The sequence below is a fragment of the Microcebus murinus genome, chromosome 24 (genome assembly GCF_040939455.1).
Source record: "Microcebus murinus isolate Inina chromosome 24, M.murinus_Inina_mat1.0, whole genome shotgun sequence".
NCBI classification, from domain to species: domain Eukaryota; kingdom Metazoa; phylum Chordata; class Mammalia; order Primates; family Cheirogaleidae; genus Microcebus; species Microcebus murinus.
The window spans coordinates 24,123,645-24,143,166 of record NC_134127.1 but is presented as its reverse complement, the minus strand read 5'-3'; the positions used below and the strand labels follow the sequence as shown (position 1 = coordinate 24,143,166).

The window sequence follows — 19,522 nt, the reverse complement described above, 5'->3', positions numbered from 1 at the left end:
GAGCTCAATTTTTATGGTGCCAATTTTGTTCATTAAGGATAGGCAAGTTACCTCCCAAAAAGACGGGGCTTAGAGAACGGAGTAGTTGGGGGTCCAAGGTAAGAACATATGTTACATCTTTTATGAGGCTAGGGGAGAACATGGAATTCATAAAATAATTTTTATCTTTTCAAACTCTTTATATTTGAATAGTGCTTTTATCTTTGTAGCTGACTCATTTTGTTTGAGACCAGGTAAGTGATGTACAACTTAAGTAAATGGAGTTTTTAGATCAATATTTTTGGTACATCATTGCCACATGGCTTATGCTCTGAGAATAGTATAAAATATTTGGAATGAAGATTGTGGTGGAAAATAGTATACATAGACATGAACATAAAATTATAGCTTTAAGTTTAAAAGGTATAACTCAACTGAGTACATTATTTCTTATAAGAAACTATGAATTATGGCGGGGCGTGGTGGCTCACACCTGTTATCCTAGCACTCTGGGAGGCTGAGGTGGGCGGATTGCTCGAGGTCAGGAGTTCAAAACCAGCCTGAGCAAGAGCGAGACCCCGTCTCTACTATAATAAATAGAAAGAAATTAATTGGACAACTAATATATATAGAAAAAATTAGCCAGGCGTGGTGGCGCATGCCTGTAGTCCCAGCTACTTGGGAGGCTGAGGCAGGAGGATTGCTTGAGCCCAGGAGTTTGAGGTTGCTGTGAGCTAGGCTGACGCCATGGCACTCACTCTAGCCTGGGCAACAAAGTGAGGCTCTGTCTCTGAATGAATGAATGAATGAATCTGAATTATAGAATGAACTTCAGAGAAAGCCAAGGGCTCCTCCTACCAGTCCATTTCTTTCTTAAAAATCGTTTAGCTAAGGTGATAGATTAATATAAGATGGCCCAGTGTAGGTGACTTCAGTTTGTGTACATGGAAGAACACAATGTTAATCAGTGAATTTGATTCTTTCTTAGGAACATACATTGATAGGGTCAGCAAATTCCCAAGATATCCAACTGTGTGGAATGGGAATTCTTCCAGAACATTGTATTATAGACATCACACCCGAAGGCCAGGTTATGCTGACTCCCCAGAAGAATACCAGGTAATGTACTTGAATTAGTGTTAATGTCACAACAGTTTTTAGGAGGAACAAAGTACTACTGATGGGCGGCATGAGGGGCATTTGGCCTTCGTTAGCTTTTATTTTTAAGTTCACTTACTTAAGATATCCAGTTAGTCATATTAGACTTTTCAATATCTCCCACACCCATCCCTCCTCCTCTGTATCTACAGCCACGGAACCTCTGCTGATACCCTAAACCTCTTCCTGTCCCACTCACTACACCCCAGAAGACTGACTTCTGCTTTTGGTGGAAGATCCCTTCCACCCCTCCTGTGTACCTCTTCCTGTGCATCTGCCGTGCCTTCAGCTGCCAGCTCCTGCCTGACCTGTAGCGTTCAGCTCTGCCATTGTCTACGTTGAGCAGGTCCCTGTTGCTCTAGATGAAGTGGCCTCTGTACGCATTAATGCTGTGCCCCACGTCGTGCTCAGTGCTTCCTGTGCTGTTAGTGCTTCGTGTGTGTTCCTGTCAGCTGTTAGCCTCTGTTACCCCGTTGCATTATGGGCTCCCTGAGCTCAAGGGCCTATCTCTTGAGTCCTCTTCGTAAACCGTGAATGGAGAGGCATCACATTTTATAGACAACGTGTTTGTCACTTTGTTTCCCTCCATTATGAAGCTGTATCCCTTGTGACAGCACTGGACATAGGACAGTCTGTAACCGTCATAGATGATGGTAACTGAATTATGTTGATCTCCCAAATGTGGATCTGTTTCATTATATGATATCAAAAATTAATATCATCACTGATTTCCTCCGTAAAGTCTTTTCTGTTGGGAAGCTGTCAAGCTTCTGGCAAAGGATCAAGTGAGAAAGAAAAAAGCAGCACACACTGGCCGGGCCCTCGTGCTGTCCTCTTAGGAGGCCGTAAGTCCTCGCACACGAGGCCACCTCGGGCCAGGGTACTCTGAGACTATGGTAGATAATACAAAGCAGGCCAGTCGTCATTGCATTTAAGCACAGATGAAAACATGGTCACTGTGCCACCCACATGATACCAACCCCCTCTCTTGGTGGCCCATGAGTGACCACTGTCTCTACCAGCTACAACATTATTCTCGATCTTCTGCTCTCCCCCGCTGCAAATAAGGTTATTTGAAATACCTCTGCGTCTTCCTCACCTCTCAGCCGTCAAAGAATTGAGGAGAGTTAGGACCTTGCTCTGAGTTAGGCATTGGCTTGAGGAAATGCCGTGGCTGGCTTGGTCTTCCGTCCAGACCACAAGAACTTTCTCCATACCAGCAGTAAGGCTGCTTCACACTCTTATCATTCGTATGTTCACCAAAGTAGCACTTTGATTTCCTTCGAGAACTTTTCCTTTGCTTTCATAACTCAGCTGTTTGGCGGGAGAGGCCTAGCTTTCAGCCCATCTTGACTTTCAGCGTGCCTTCCTCCCTGACCTTAATTGCGTCTACCTTTTGATTGAAAATGAGAGATGCCTGACTCTTCCTTTCACTTGAACACTTAGAAGTTATTGTAGTTATTCATTGGCCTGGTTTCCATATTGTCCTGTCTTAGGGAATAGGGAGGCCTGGGAAGGGGGAGGAGATGATGCAATGACCAGGCAGTGGAGCAGTCAGAATGCATACCACATTCATTGATTAAGTCTACCACCTTACATTGGTGGTGTTCAGGGCACCTTAGAACAATTACAGTAGTAACATTAAAGGTCACTGATCACAGATCACCATAACAGACATAATAAAAAAGTGTGACGTATTGTGAGAATTACCAGAATGTGACAGACACAGAGTGCACACATGCTGTTGTAAAAATGGTGCCAATAGACTTGTTCAACACTGAGTAGCTACAAAGCTTCAATTTGTAAAAAATGCAGTATATGGCTGGGTGTGGTAGCTCACACCTGTAACCCAAGCACTCTGGGAGGCCAAGGCAGGAAGATCACTTGAGTTCAGGAGTTGGAGACCAGCCTGAGCAAGAGCAAGACCCCATTTCTACTAAAAATAGAAAAATTAGCCAGGCGTCTTGGTGCTTGCCAGTATTCCCAGCTACTGGGGAGGCTGAGGCAGGAGGATCGCTTGAGCCCAGGAGTTTGAGGTTGCTGTGAGTTACAATGATGCCACGGCACTCTACCCTGGAAAGTACGATAAAGTGAAGCACAATAAAACAACGTATGTTTGTACTTAGTACCATAAACATTGGAGGTAAATCAGCAAAGAAGTAAATACAAACATTAAAATTCACCATTCATTTTGTTGGGGAATTGCTTTTCCTAGCAACTAGATCTTTATAGTATTAGAAAATTAAAGTAGAAGAAATGATGCTGTAATCATTCATGTTTGATCTCCTCTCCCTGCAGGACATTTGTAAATGGGTCTTCTGTCTCCAGTCTGACGCAGCTGCACCATGGGGACAGGATATTATGGGGAAACAACCATTTCTTCAGGTATGACATCGTTCATGTCCCTTAAAGAGGGATATCATTAAAGATTGTGCTCTGAAATAGAGAATATATATTAAAAGTAAACTCCATAAAAATTATACGCTGTTTTTTGTGTGTATATATATTTGATACATGTATGTTATGTATGCATGTGTTCGTCATACACGTATGGTCTGAACCCTAAGGATATATGAACAGTACACTTGGGAAAAATACTGGGTTTCACATTTTTTTCCTTTTTATTTCTCAATGGAAGATGATTGGTTTTGCCACCTAGCATAAGAATTCATTAATTTTCAGAATCCATAGGAACATGTAAAGAAATAAAAAAAAAAAACATTAATTTTTTTCTGACACGTTTATCCTTTTATTGATTTTTTTTTTTTTTTAGTCGTCTTAGTTTCCTGATCTGTAAAATAAGGTTGATATTTCGTTTTAGGAATGCTTTCATCTGCAAGTAATGGCAAATTTGACTGTAATGGTTTAAACAGATTGTTTATTTCCCTGACAGAAGTAGAAATCTGAAAGAAAATGGTTGTTAATATTGGGTAAGCCTCTCAAAAATGTCATGGCTGTAGTCTGGTCACTGTCATGGCATTTCCCTATGGCCTAAAGGTGGCCATGCCACTCCAGCCGTCAAAGGGGCATTCAGGCATAAGAATTGAAAGTGGGACAGTGGTGGCTGTGCTAGTCCTGACTGTCCTGTTGGTCAGAAGGAACAGAACAATATTCCATTTCTGTCTCCTTTGCTAGAATTCACCTCTTAGCTGCAGGAGAGGCTGAGAAAGTTAGTTTCTACCTGGGGCTGCACACATTGTTTCCTAAGAAATTGGTGTTGTGTTGGCAAGGACAGGCAGGCTGGATGTTGTATGAAAGTAAAATCCTGGTCTCCTCTTCTTCCTGTCACTGGTCAGTGTGCTTCAGATGTCAAACTGACGTTTCCTAGAACTAAAAGAGGTCCTTTGCTGGGGCCAGTTGGTATTTTCCTTATTGAGAAAAGTGCAGTGGGTACAAAGAGCGTGGAGAATTTTTTTCCTTCCCAAACTAAATCAAGTGCAATTGTTTGGTTTAGCATTCAAAGCCCGCAGAGTGTGGATGAAGTTGGTTTCCAGCTGTATCTTTCGCCTTGTGCTGTACAAATTTTGTCTATCTCTGTTGTTTCACTCAGTTTCTCTGGGGAATACAAACGTCCCATTTTCACATCTTTTCTAATGATGCTCCCTCCGCCCGTACTTTCTACTTTATCCTTTAAGACTCAGCTCAGATTATTTCCACTCTTCGTACTTTCATTACTTCACGGTGAGATGGTCCTTAGACTTCCCTTAGCACCTGGCTTGCGACAGTCGTGCGGCCTGGTGTCGCGCTGCCTGGTGTCGCGCTTTCCGTCGTGGTTGTGCGAGCGCGTGAGTGTCTGCTGCTCCCGCTACGGCACGGACTGCCTGACTGCAGTAGCTGCCGTGTGCTTCCGTGGTGCCCACTTGGCTTCTAGCAAATGCCAGTATTGAATGAATGGAATGGATAAGTAGTACTCTTTCTAGAATACTCTTTTTTCCCCCCAAGACTCAATTTGCCTAAAAAGAAAAAGAAAGCAGAGCGGGAGGATGAGGAACAGGACGGCTCCGGGAAGAACGACAGCAGTTCCGAGCAGCTGGATGTGGACGGAGACTCCTCCAGCGAGGTGTCCAGTGAAATCAACTTCAATTACGAATACGCCCAGATGGAGGTCACCATGAAGGCCCTGGGCAGCAACGGTGAGAACATCTGTCGTGCGTTTGAGACTCTTAAAATTGGTAGAGTGTGATAAAACTTTTTTTTTTTTTTTTTTTTTTTTGTCACACAAGCCTTCCAGAGAATGTGATAAAACTTTTACGATGGAGACCTTTTAAATGTTAGCAGAAAAGACAATCTTTATGTTGTTGTTCTCTGTACTCTATTATTTTGTCTCTTTGGCTTTATTGTGTTTATAAAAACTTGCTTTCTGCCTCAATATACAATCAACTCACTTTATTCTCATTGATAGAATTTCTCTGGTTTGAAACTTGACTGGTTTATTATCATTACAAAGTATTCCTGTAGGATCGACCACATCTTAGGTAATGTGTAGAACATATAACAGATATAATAATATCCAGCTGGGGATAGGTTAATAGCATAAGTAATCGGAAGTAAGGAAAGTGAAGTTTCCTGCAGGTTGTCTGTGATGGTGTTAGATAGGTGGTATGGTTAGGATGACAAACAATGTAACCACATAGAACAACAGCATTTGAAGTTTATTGTATCTTACCTTTTGTTCATTATTTATCTTTTTTTTTTTTTTTATAACAAACGTGTCTAGATCCAATGCAGTCGATATTGACTAGCCTAGAGCAGCAGCACGAAGAAGAGAAACGATCGGCGCTCGAGCGCCAGAGGCTCATGTACGAACAGGAGCTGGAGCAGCTCCGGAGGCGGCTGTCCCCCGAGAAGCAGAACTGCCGGAGCGGGGACCGGTTCTCCCTGCACTCGCCCAGCGCCCAGCAGCGCCTGCGGCAATGGGCCGAGGACAGGTAGGCGGCACGAGAGGTCAGAGCGTAGCTCGTGTTCGCCACCTTTGACGCTGGAGGGAAGGTGCCAGAGGGGAACATTGAGACGGTTCGTGGAAAAGTATTACATTAAACCAGAGTGTTGGCTGGGCGTGTGGCTCACACCTGTAATCCCTGCACTTCGGGAGGCTGAGGCAGGAAGATCTCTTGAGCCCAGGAGTTCAAGGCCACAGTGAGCTGCAATCGCACCACTGTACTCCATCCTGGGTGACAGAGTGAGACTCTGTCTCAAAAAAACAGAAAAAGAGAATGTTACAGACTAGAATCCCTTTATGTTATTTTTTTTTCATTTTTGAAAAAATGGGAATTTCCGGCCAGGTGCGGTGGCTCATGCCTGTAATCCTAGCACTCTGGGAGGCTGAGGTGGGCAGATTGCTCAAGGTCAGTAGTTCGAAACCAGCCTGAGCAAGAGCGAGACCCTGTCTCTACTAAAAATAGAAAGAAATTAATTGGCCAACTAAAAATATATAGAAAAAATTAGCCGGGCATGGTGGCACATGCCTGTAGTCCCAGCTACTCGGGAGGATCCTGAGGCAGGAGGATCGCTTGAGCCCAGGAGTTGGAGGTTGCTGTGAGCTAGGCTGACACCACGGCACTCTAGCCTGGCCAACAGAGTGAGACTCTGTCTCAAAAAAATAAACGGGGGGTAGGGGGGGTGGGGGGGAATTGCCAATTTATGTTGCTTTAAAGCTGCCCATGTTAGGTTTGTATGGCTTTTGGGTTTGAATAAAGAAGGATACTTTATCATTGTATTATGCTTTAGGTTCTGAAGCGTGGGTAGATGCTTTAAAAAAATAAAAAGGAAAAAAGAGAAAGTTGGTTATCTGGACTGATTAGCTGAGGTAGGTAAAGCATGGTGCTGATGAGATGCAAATTGCAAGTTTGATCTCTAATTAGCATTGCATTAAAATGCCTATTCCGCAGTTGCAGACTGTACTTCACTAACCTCATGCTGTTCAGAGTTTGGTCTGCAGGCGGGCAGCGTCCCTGTCACCTGTGATTGATAGAACTGTAGGATTTCAGGCCCCCACCCCAGACCTGCTGAGCCAAAATCTTGAGTTTTTCAGGATCCCCAAGTGGTTTGTGTACAGTCAGGTTTGCAAAGCCCCACCCTCATCTGCGGGCAGCTTGCTGCGTACGCGTGTGACACGGTGCTTAACGAGCAGCCGGGTACAAGCGTGTGCATGGGCCAGTGTCGGTAACATGGCCCCTGTGTGCACAGCAGCTGGAAAGCGTGGTTCACCGTTTGGCATTAACATATTACTGTGCAGTTTTCTGACATGCTGCTTTCTGTGTTATCTCCCTACCTCCCACCCCACCTTTTTTTTTTTTTTTTTTGAAAAAAAGAGAAGCTACATTGAATAATAGCTTGATGCGGCTGAGGGAACAAATTGTCAAAGCCAACCTGTTGGTGCGAGAAGCTAGTTACATCGCGGAGGAACTGGATAAGAGAACAGAGTATAAAGTTACCCTACAGATTCCAGCCTCCAGCCTGGATGCCAACAGGAAGGTGAGGTCGCCATTCATTGGCTAAAACAGGTCTCGATTCTGTGGCATTTAGTACTTTGACAGTGTTGTGTAGCCACCACTTCTGTGTAGTTCTAACTCATTTAATAATAAATTCAAACTATGTATATTTGGAAACTGGTATCATTTGTTGCTTTAAAATGGGTAAATAGGACACTTTTCAGTTTATTCTTTTAAGCATTCCATGTTTTGTACCCTACGAAGATACTAGCCATTCAAAAAAAATTAAAAATTTGCACTTTTGAAAGATAAAAATTAGTTTCCTCCCCAAACGCCCTGCAAATTTTCCCTTGCTGTTTGGTGCTTAGGATTCTCTCTGTCCTTGATGCTCTGTGGTCGTATGATAGCCCGATAAAACATTTTTATTTTGACTTTCCATTAAACATGGTCTAGTCTTTTGGGTCTTAAATTTAAATTTATATCCAACTGCAGTCAAAATTTAAATATAAGCTGACCCTTAAGTAATCAACAGCTTAAAGAATGATGACTGTTTGAGTATTGGTGTGATGACATTTGCCTGGTAGGTCTGGAATGTTCCGCTCTGACCTCCCAGCCGTGTTGTGACGAGGTCACTCTTGCTGTCTTTGCAGCGAGGTTCTCTTCTCAGTGAACCTGCGATCCAGGTGAGAAGAAAAGGAAAAGGGAAGCAGATTTGGTCTTTGGAAAAACTGGACAACAGGTTACTGGATATGCGAGACCTTTATCAGGAATGGAAAGAGTGTGAAGAAGATACCCCAGTAAGTTATTTTTTAAAAACCATTTATAGCCAGTAGCCATAGAAGTGCCAACCTAGAATGAGCCGAGCCATTCTGGGGGACAGTTGTTCTCTTTCCAAAATTGTAATACTATACCTAGAGCAAAATTTACTTTAATCCTCTAAATTGTTTAGCAAATTAGGAATTTTAATAGCCTGTCTGTCTGGTTATCTTCTTTTTTCTTCTCATTTTTGTCCTTTGGATTTCTAGCAGAGCTCTGTGCTTTGTGTGTGTGTCTCATGCTGCTGTGGGAACTACCCTCGGACAGAGGCGGGCCTCTTCTCTTCCCCTTTCTCAGCCCCTCTAACCTTGCAGATAATAAACCTACAATATGTTTTTTAGATTGAACATCAGTGGTACGTTAATATTTACACTATATAAGAACATATTTTTGAAGGTGGTTTGATCCTAACGCAGGTGCCGTAGACCTATGTACTAGCACTCTCTCCTCTAGTTGCAGGTTTTCTCATTTATGTCAGCCATGTACTTGCACGTATTTAAAATAGAAATATGTGTTATGTATGTTTTTACATGATTTCAATACTGCTGGTCCTGTTTCTGCAAAGTTGTTTATTTCCTTAGCCTCTTGTTTTGTAAAAATGTTTCTTTTTCCAGATTGTCATCAATAAAAATGTCGTCTTAGGTGACATTTTTGCTTAAAAACTCTCATTTTGTTACTAAATTCCTCTATTTCCACTCAAAAATAAGACAACAATGAAAAATACCCAAAAAAGCCTGCCACTCTCCTCTGAGGGGCTTGTGTTCTATTACCAGCCATGTGTCCTATGATTTGGGTAGGAACAAATGGAATAGACACGAATGACGCTTTTCCCTAAAAGAAAAATGGAGTGTAGTTTATACACTCTCCTTTTTCTAGTCAATATACGTCATTTCTTTATTTTGTGGCAAGATTTCCGAGTAAAGGAGAAGAAATACTGAAAGTAATGACCTGTCACATTGTACTTCAGCAAAAACTTAATTTTTTAAATAAAATCTAGAATTTTTTCTAATTTTTTTTCTGTATTTTAGGAAAAAATTCTGAAGACTACAAGCGTGTTGGGATAATGAAAGTGAAGTTTAGTGACTTAGAGGACATCACAAAGCAGTAGGCCGAATGCATTCATTTTAAGCGATTTTTCTGAAGTCGTGTGTTCCGACTGTCCTTACAGGTGATACGCTCTTACTTCAAGCGCGCCGATCCGTTCTACGATGAGCAGGAAAACCACAGTCTCATCGGGGTGGCCAACGTCTTCCTCGAGTCCCTTTTCTACGACGTCAAGTTACAATATGCCGTCCCTATCGTCAACCAGAAAGGAGAGGTTGGTCTCCTCCTGCCTCGTTTCCTGCAGAGGATGGTTCCAGAAACAGTAGGGCGGTGACGGTGTCTTGTTGTGACTGTTTTCCATCGGTGATGACAGATGGTGTGTGATTCCGCAGGGCTGTGTGGTGGCTCCTCCAGGTACAGAGATGGGAGAGTACGTGCTAGACACTGGGCTTCTGAGTCCTCACGTGCCACTGACCCCACGACTTGACTCTAAAACAGAGAGGTCCTCTCCAGGGTCGCGAACCCAATCTGGACCAACGTTTCTGCCTTCCCGTTGCTGCAGGTGGCGGGGCGGCTGCACGTGGAGGTGATGCGCATCAGTGGCGACGTCGGGGAGAGACTCGCGGGGGGCGAGGAGGCCGCGGACGTCTCCTTCGAGAAGGAGGCCCAGGAGAACAAGCTGGTCTGCATGGTAAGTCCCGGCTGCGTTTTGGAAGTACTCAAAGGGGGGCTGATTTTTGAGGATGGTGTGTCTTTAGGTGATAAATATTATTTTTTGAAAAATGAATTGATTTTTTAAAAAACCGACCAGTGAGGCTTTTTTGGTCATTAGTCTTAACATTGTTATGAACTCGGACTTACACATATTTGTGTTTTGACCCACTGTGCACACTGTGTGTGTTAAAGTGCAAATGTTCCCATCTTCGGCTGGTGGAAGCCACTTCAAGGGGACTCTGGAGTCCTGTTGACGTAACTCTCACCCTCAGAGACTGCGATTGCCTCCTCGCTTTCTGTTGTTATGACATCCTAGACCTGGAATCAGCCATCCTTCTGCAAGGAACCTGATTCCTTTCAGTGGGGAATGGCTTTTAGAGACCATATTCTGGCATGTAATAGCTTTTTATGTATAAAGGATGAGGACGAGTAAACTGCATGACTATAAACAAAATTCTGATGGAAAAACAAAAGAAATCAGCCTGGAGACAAGGTATCACGGTGATGAGTCTCACTAGCTCATAAAAGAATTTTGGATTTAATTTTCCATAATGAAAACAATGCACATGTTAGCGTTAGTATATTCATTGATAATCTAGTAAAGTTAGTGTATTTCAAAACACCAAACAGCATCAGTGCCTGCTGACGTTCCTTGCTCCCACTGTCTGGAACAGCTGCAAATTGAAGTCTGTGGTATTCTGACACCTTGTGGTCATGTTAGCTTTCGTATGCAAAAAATTAAAAAATCCTAACAACCTGTGTTGTAGATACACAGGCATTCCTCATTCCTGGCAGTCTTATCCCTGAGTCGTTGCCTGTAGAGGAGAGTTCAGTAGCTTAAATCCTGTCTCTTATTTGTTTTAACATTAAAATTGAGATTAGTTTCTACTGGAAAAAAGTGACTTTCAGATGGGATTCAGTATGAATGTTGTGTGTTTTGACATATGGAATGTCTGCTCAGCACCTGTGTGGCTCTCGGTCATGTCTCATTGGTGTGGTCAGTCTCACCCCAGTATAGGAAGGTAGCTGTTAGGATTCCCATTTTGCCTAGGAGAAAACTAAGCCTAAGAAGACGAATTTAAATAAATAGTTTGTGCCAGCACACGAACTAATAAGTGGCAGGCAGGGATTTTTATTTAGATCTTTGTAACTCCAAAATCTTGTGATCTGGCCAGGCGCGGTGGCTCACGCCTGTAATCCTAGCACTCTGGGAGGCCGAGGCGGGCGGATTGCTTGAGGTCAGGAGTTTGAAACTAGCCTGAGCAAGAGTGAGACCCCGTCTCTACTATAAATAGAAAGAAATTAATTGGACAACTAATATATATAGAAAAAAATTAGCCGGGCACGGTGGTGCATGCCTGTAGTCCCAGCTACTCGGGAGGCGGAGGCAGTAGGATTGTTTGAGCCCAGGAGTTTGAGGTTGCTGTGAGCTAGGCTGATGCCACGGCACTCACTCTAGCCTGTGCAACAAAGCGAGACTCTGTCTCAAAAAAAAAATAAAAATCTTGTGATCTTCCCAAATACCACATTGACTCACCTTAAGTAACATAACAAACATCTTAAAATACTCAGTGAAAAAAATGGTGGCTTTGTGAATTTCATTAAAAATTAATTGCAGAATGCTGATTGCTCGTTTGGTTTGGAGGAATTAAATGCATCAGCCAATCTGTCTTTCGTGGCCTGTCAGGGAATTGCTGTCTAGATATTGCAAACTTTTGTCGACATCACAGGAAAAAATGAATTATAATGGGAGTTCTCAGTCATTCCTCAACCGTTATGTGCCCGTATGGAAGAAAATAAAGTCATCTGCTTTGTGTGACTTCCTGTGTCTTTCTTAATGCTTCCTGAAATGTTAAGGTTGTATTTGTAATTAATGAAATACTACATGACCTTATGTCATATGTTCAAATTTATTTTCATTAAACAGATTTACTGGAGGTGGATTGAATCATGCAACATGCAGAAAGTGACCAGGGGAAGAATGTGATTTATGATTAATGCTCACTCATGTGAAAATTGGTTTAATCAGTTACTAAATCAGAATTTAGTTTAACTTTCAGATTCAGTTTTCTTGGTAGTTTGAGGAATTTTAGTATATCACAACTTATCACAGTAATTCCAAATTAAAAATCAACCCAATGCTGTCTACCAAAAGAAATATTAGTAATATTTGGCTCCTTTAAAAATCTGTTATAGGCATTTCTTTCGGGGGCATTTGGGTCTGATTAGACACATATTTCTAATTGCGCTTCATATCACAAAACTCTGAACTCCTCTAGTCCAGATGCTCCTCTCCCCACTAATGCACACAGGGAAGCCATTCAGTAATGCTGGTGCAGAGGACGGTGAACATTAACCATCTTCAATTCCCTTTGTTCCCCTCCAGATCTTCCAGTTATACATTCCTGATGCTTTTCAAGTTCTCCCCAAAAATGCTGCAGTAGAGAACCTTATTCTCTTTATACTTGAGAACCTTGTTGTTCTTTATACTTTCAAATATGAAATAGATATTTTGCCCTTTCCTGAATATTTGTTGTCTCTTGACTCACACACTTATTTTGTTCTTCATTGATCATACTTAACAATCTTGTTCTCTCCTTATGACATACCCACAGTTAGACAAATTCATATCATTGGATGGTGTTAATGTTGGAGAACTTTTTCTTTTTCTTTTTTTTTTTTTTTTGTTTTTTGAGACAGAGTCTCACTCTTTGCCCTGGGTAGAGTGCCAGAGTGCCGTGGCATCAGCCTAGCTCACAGCAACCTCCAACTCCTGGGCTCAAGGGATCCTTCTGCCAACTCAGCCTCCGGAGTAGCTGGGATTACAGGCATGCGCCACCATGCCCGGCTAATTTTTTCTATATATATTTTTAGTTGGCCAATTAATTTCTTTCTCTTTATAGTAGTGACGGGGTCTTACTCTTGCTCAGGCTGGTTTCGAACTCCTGACCTTGAATGATCCTCCTGCCTTGGCCTCCCAGAGGGCTAGGATTATAGGCGTGAGCCACCGCACCTGGCCGAGAATTTTTTCTTTTGAATTGTTGATGGTGATTATTATGTTCTAAGAAACTAGAATGTAAATGCTCTTCATCAGTCTTTAAATGATTTAAAACATCCACCTGTATAGTCAAGGTCATTGTTACCCCGGGTCAGGCCTCTCACTACATGTGACTGGTGTGTCGCTATTTCACAGATAGCAGAAATACAGTGTCTGAGGGCACCTGATTTGGCCGATGTAAACCAATAGTTAGTGACAGAGTCAGGACTGGAACCCATAACTGACTCAAAGTGCTTCTTGGAACCTTCAGATTTCAAAACAAACAGAGCCTTTTTTCCACTGCAGGTTAAAATCCTCCAGGCCACCGGGTTGCCACAGCATCTGTCCCACTTTGTGTTCTGCAAGTACAGCTTCTGGGACGAGCAGGAGCCTCTGATCGTGGCGCCTGAAGTGGACACCTCCTCCTCCTCCCCCGTCAGCAAGGAACCTCACTGCATGGTCGTCTTTGATCACTGCAGCGTGAGTGGGTTTTCTAGACCAAGTCAACGTTTAAATTGCTCGTGTAGAAACAAGACAGAAAAATAAATTGTATTTCTATGAGTGATTGTGCCGATATATGTCTCAGAGTTTCTTAGAGTGGGGATTGAGTCAGAAACTAAGGTGTGAGTGCACCTAACTCCTCCTCGATGAAAAGTTAGCTTTAATGAGAAGAAAAACAAATGCATGTGTATGTATCTGTGCATACTCTTCTCCAAAAGAAATCTGTCTTGTATCAGATGACTGGAGAATTTTTCTTTTAGCTGTAAAACCAGTTCAGAGAGGTCAATTTGCCCACGGCTAGTGACCAGCAGAATCTGAACTGTCCCGTTTCAAAGTCTTTTTTGCTTCTGCACCACACTTGAGCCATCTCATTTTTTTTTCGAGAGAGGCCTCTTTCAAATATGTGAAAATCAGAGAATTACCTTTTGTGCATTAAAGAGAGAGGGAAAGAGGAGGAGACACCAACAAAGACAGGAGATTCCATGAGTTTCTTTAATAAATGGTTCTAGAACTAAATCCTCATCATGGAATTCTATCTTATAAAGATGGACAGGTTGGGAGAATTTTTAAAAATTAAGTCTTTTTGGCATTAATGATCATTTCCTTTCTGTGCTATTATTAGAGACAGTTAACTTTCTAAAGAGTGGGAACGATCTTTTGTCAACCCACTGCTGCCTTCTTGCATGTGATAACTTTTCTAAGACATTATGGATCATTGTTGTAATAATATAATTATGCTTTTAAACATAGCTCCCAAAATATTGTTTACATATAAAATACAATATTGGTCTCGCATACTAGACTTTCAAGGTGAAGAGTTTTAACCCTTTGTACTCGCTTGCTTTTTTCTCGATTCCTTTATTCTACTCGGAATTTAATTTTTTAAATACCCCAGATTTTACAAAGCATGGCAGTAGAATAAAAAACTGGAGCTTCTTTTCATACAAACTTATTTATTTGGATTTTTTTATATTTTAAATTATTGCTACATTCAAAGAGTAATTGCACTCGACATCCGAGTGCAAAAGGTTAAAAGTTCAGAATTATAGTGATTTTTTTAAAGCCAAAAACCTTAGGCCATCTGAGCACGCATAGGTGTTTAGATGACTGCTCTGTAACTAGAACGTTCTATTGTCTGTTTCTCTTCCCCATGGTATAATTGAGTATGTGATGTCTGGTATAGATCATCATAAGATGATCAGAAAGTGTTTGCTGTGCTGTAATTAGCTGTTGTGTTGCAGGAGTTTTCTGTTAACATCACTGAAGATTTCATCGAGCACCTCTCGGAAGGAGCATTGGCAATTGAAGTATATGGACACAGAATGAATGACCCTCGCAAAAACCCGGCCCTGTGGGACTTGGGAATCATCCAGGCAAAAACACGGAGTCTTCGGGACAGGTGGATTTTTGATGTTCTTCTGATCCCATTTATAATTTGTAAAAATTGCTACTAATTTCCTGAGTGTTGCCAGGGATGGATGGTGATGGCTCTGGGACATGAATCACACAGTTAAACTTCCTTAGGGCAGGGAACTGTGAGGAGTGATGGAAGGAGATGAGATGTGTAGCTATTTCAGAAGAGACAGTGAAATGAATTTCGGAGAGTGGTCACTTACCATTATGAATTGCTTCTAATCAGCTGTGCAGGGGGGGATCAGGGTGTACTCGGGGGTTCATGTTACTGTGTCTTCCGATCACGGTTCTGTTTGGGTGGGGTCCGTGGTGGACAGCGGTGGGCTTGTTTGCTGACTCAGTAGGAAGAGTTAAAAGGGAATGACTGAAATCGCATGTGTACTTTTCATCCGCTTATAAATGAGAACCAGCTTTTCTTTTTACCTTTTCTGCATTTAGAGAGTTTTAGCGAGTACTAAATTAGAAAGTTGGGACTTTTTTATCTTGCTTCTCTCATCGACCTGAGAAAAGATACCTGGCGAGTCACTGAGGCATGTGAAAAGATACCTGGCGAGTCGCTGAGGCGTGTATGGCACTACCTTTAGCTGTGCACGGCAAGATAGCCCCTGCACTTGCTTCTGTGCATCGGATTAGAATGTCCCAGTTTTTGAGTAATCACTTGGAAATAGATTTGTCATTATATCTTTGTGAATAAAATAAAGGAGCCATTTCTACTTCTGATACTTAGTTTAACTTTGCTGTTCATTGTATTTGCCAGAATGTACTTGTACATTACTCGTTGAAGTACAGATCACTCCACTGAACTCTGTCTGGAGGTCATTTTCATTGTTAATTCTTAGGTATAGGGTCCTAAGTGAACTGTATTGAAATTGAAAGATGTGATTTTCTAAGAACTTCAACTATTTCCTAGATGGAGTGAAGTCACCAGGAAATTGGAATTCTGGGTTCAAATCTTGGAACAGAATGAGAATGGTGAATATTGCCCTGTAGAAGTGATTTCTGCAAAGGACGTTCCAACAGGAGGAATTTTCCAGCTCCGGCAGGTAACTTGATTGTGAACATTCATATTAGAGTCTTTGGGGTCAGAAAGCTTACACTACTGGCTTCTTTTTAGCAGAAAAAATGATTAGACTGGCCATGTCCATTTCTTATATTAAAATTGTCTCCTGCTTCATGTGTATTTTCTTTCATTGTTACAAATACTGCTATTTATAATTATTTTAAAATCAGCTTCTGTTAGGGTTAGGTAAGTAAAAGATAAGCTTTAAAGGAAAACTTAGAATTGATTTGTAGGACATAAAACAAACATATCGAATAGCATTAGAACATCTGTGAAGACAAGGAGAAGCCATGTGACATGGCGAAGAGAATAAGCATCAGACTAATGGGCTTGGGCTCAACTGTGGCTCTCCTGTGTCCTGGCTGTAGATCCGTGAGCAAGTTCAGTGACCTCTCCCCTTCACCCATCACGTGGAGATGGTGATAACACCAACTTCATAGGATTCGTGTGAGGATGAAGAGAGATGTGTAAAGCTTAGTGCTCTATCCATGGGAGGTGTTAAACTGCAGCTGGATAGATAAGGAACACACTCAAGAATCCAATCAGTAGAGAAATAAGTGGGCACAGTCCCTGAACTAACCCAGGCACGCTGTGATCTGTCCAAGTCTGCCATGCTGACAATGAGAGGGGGAATGTTAATTTGCACGTAGGATTTGATATTCTTTTTGCTATGCTTTGTATTACCCCAGTGTTTAGTAGACTGTTATATCTTATGAGAGTTTCTATACTTTTAAAACAATAGTAAAATATTAAAGTAGCTCTAAAATGAATGTAGGAAGCATTTGAAGCAAAATATGAAAAACGATTAAAGGAAAGAGAATGTTTTCTTAAATATTTACATTTTTGAATGTTTTAGGAGGCGGATGATAAATGCTTGTTCTCTAACCCCAGCAAATGAACTTTAGCAAATGCATTTACATGTAGGCAAGGAACTAAAAGAAAAAGGAGATTAGTTTAAATTTAAAGCATGTGATATATACATAAAATAGAATTCTTAAGAGTGTGAAGAACATCTTTTTCTGGGCATCTGTTAAAAAAATATATATACACATATCTTCTTGGATGCCTTAGAAATTCATCCTCTAGAAGGCAAGACCAGATAATTTCCTATGGTTTAGTGTAAATTGAATATTTAAGTATTTATCATACTTTCTGACACCTGTTACTAAAATGTTCAAAGAAAATATTGGGTTTATCAGGAAAGCATTTTTTGAAGGGTGTGCATCTTCACTTAAATGCCAGAAAAATTGTGCAAAGTCTGGTAAGGTTTTTCCTCTGTAAATGGCAAGACACAGAGGCTGTGATTTAGGTCCATTTGGGTGGAAAGTCACATGTAGGAAGAGCTTGGACAGCAGGAAGATGAGGTTATGAGGTTGCAGAAGCTTGCAGCAGCTCGTTCAGATGGCCTTGAATGCCAGGCTCATTGGAGTTTAATATGTTTGAAAATTGGGATTGTTCTTGAATAGGAAAGCAACAGAGGAGAACTGTTTAGGTTTAGTCGTATGAGAATTGCTGTTTGTGTAGGAACAAATGGTCAAATATCAGCAGTTAATAGGGGTTCAGTCTAATAGTTGAAGTATATACCTTTCAAAGCTTTTCTGTGGAGCAGTAAGTCATTCTGGGTCCTTTTTCTCCTTATCTTCCCTCTCCTGATCGTGAATCTTCCCTTAAAGTGCATACTTCACCCTTCGCTTTTAGACACACATTCAGAATAGGTCTTTTTCTGCCTGAGACAAAATAAACAAAAGGTAGCTAATTGAAATGACAAAACTATTTTGGACTATTAAATGTTTTCTGGGGCACTTTTCCCACAAAACGTCTTATGCGTAGTCCTTAAGAAATACTACATCAGAAGACGTCTGTATCCCATCCATTCAAAGGTAGCCCGATAGGGTCAGTGATTGGCTAACTTGATTTTCCTGATTATGCAAAGCTCTCGGGAACTGAAATCTGATGGAGGGGAGGGCAAGAGAAATTGACTTGAAATTGAATATTCAAATTTCGTTTTTCAAATGCTATTTTACATTTCTAAAATTTATAAACCAACTTTGAAGTCAGTAATTTGGGAATACCGGGAATTCTCTTTTAAAATATTACTTCATTGTGTATGTACCAAGTCACACAGTATTTATTCTGAAAACATGTTTAAGAAGGAATAGCTTCTTTCTGATCAGTTCTTCATTTTCCCAGTTTGGTTTAAAATTATTTTTATTTTGGGATTAGGGCAGCTGATTCCAATAATCTTTCTTCTAACTCTGATTGCTTATTTTTTAAAGTAGATCATACTGTATATGTTGACTTTGGTAATTTTCTTTTTAATATGTCGTATTTTTCTGCAGCAATATTTTAAATAGTGTTTCATTATACATACCACTGTATAAAGTTATCTATCTATATACATACATACATACATATATATATGTATATATATATATATATTTTTTTTTTTTTTTTTGAGACTAGGTCTCACTCTATCACCTGGGCTAGAGTGCAGTGGCATCATCACAGCTCACAGCAACCTGAAACTTCTGGGCTCAAGTGATCCTCCTGCCTTAACCCTCCCGAGTAGCTGGGACTGTTAGTGTGGCAGTCTGCTCTCTGTTCTTGGTGTGCTCTTAGCCAAAGAATGACCAGACACAACAGTGTCAGGTCCAGCCTCTTGGCGGACGGACTGTTATCCTAGTTCTTTGGCTCCCTGCTTGAAAAAAAAAAAAATCACAAGCAGGGCCAGAGCAACAGAGGGACCACAAGCAGGAAGCAGTTTCACACGAGTAGCTTTTTATTATAAAATGAAACAGGTCTGTCTCCGAGAGTGGAGACAGACTGACTTGCTGGCTCTCTGGGAATTCTCGAGTTGTTTCCTTTTATTGGTCTGTTCTGGGGGAAGGGCTTTTGGGAGGTGTGGGATGTTACCAAATGATGAACAGGTGTTCTGAAGGTTGTGTCTGTGAGCTCCTTCTCTGAAAGCCCTACGTGGCAGGGAGAATGAACCACAATGTAGATTTAAGCTAATACATCATAATTAGCCTTAGGTTACTCTAGGTCACTTTCCAAATCCTGTTCTGCCTAGGCTGGGGGAATTCCCAGATTGCTAAAGCAGCCACTCCTCCTCCAGGTGTAGCAGTAGCTTGGGATAGGATTACAGGTGGGAAAACACCGGACTGGAGTGCCCGCCCTTACCCTTCTTCCCAGGTGGGGCAATTGCTCAAAGCAGGGCACCCTTGTCCCTAGAAGAGTTGGAGATCTACCTGATAGGACTACAGGTGTGTGCCACCATGCCCATCTAATTTTGGTATTTTTTTCGTAGTGACCAGGTCTTTTTTTTTCTTTTTTTTTTGTTTCTTTTTGTGAGCAGTGGAAGATAATAGT

At 41.5% G+C, this 19,522-nt stretch overlaps 1 protein-coding gene across 3 annotated transcripts in view; it reads left to right on the top strand.

Moving 5' to 3' along the window:
* The window catches only part of KIF13B (kinesin family member 13B), a 156,344-nt gene that overhangs the window by 88,459 nt on the left and 48,363 nt on the right, over positions 1 to 19,522 (top strand). For all 3 annotated transcript variants that reach the window (XM_075997140.1, XM_075997139.1, XM_075997141.1), the window contains exons 14-24: positions 968 to 1,098; positions 3,436 to 3,522; positions 5,080 to 5,270; positions 5,855 to 6,065; positions 7,449 to 7,611; positions 8,219 to 8,365; positions 9,553 to 9,702; positions 9,991 to 10,119; positions 13,486 to 13,659; positions 14,922 to 15,079; positions 16,004 to 16,136. In XM_075997140.1, coding sequence (XP_075853255.1) covers positions 968 to 1,098; positions 3,436 to 3,522; positions 5,080 to 5,270; positions 5,855 to 6,065; positions 7,449 to 7,611; positions 8,219 to 8,365; positions 9,553 to 9,702; positions 9,991 to 10,119; positions 13,486 to 13,659; positions 14,922 to 15,079; positions 16,004 to 16,136 — 1,674 coding nt within the window. The remainder of the gene's footprint in view (positions 1 to 967; positions 1,099 to 3,435; positions 3,523 to 5,079; positions 5,271 to 5,854; positions 6,066 to 7,448; positions 7,612 to 8,218; positions 8,366 to 9,552; positions 9,703 to 9,990; positions 10,120 to 13,485; positions 13,660 to 14,921; positions 15,080 to 16,003; positions 16,137 to 19,522) is intronic.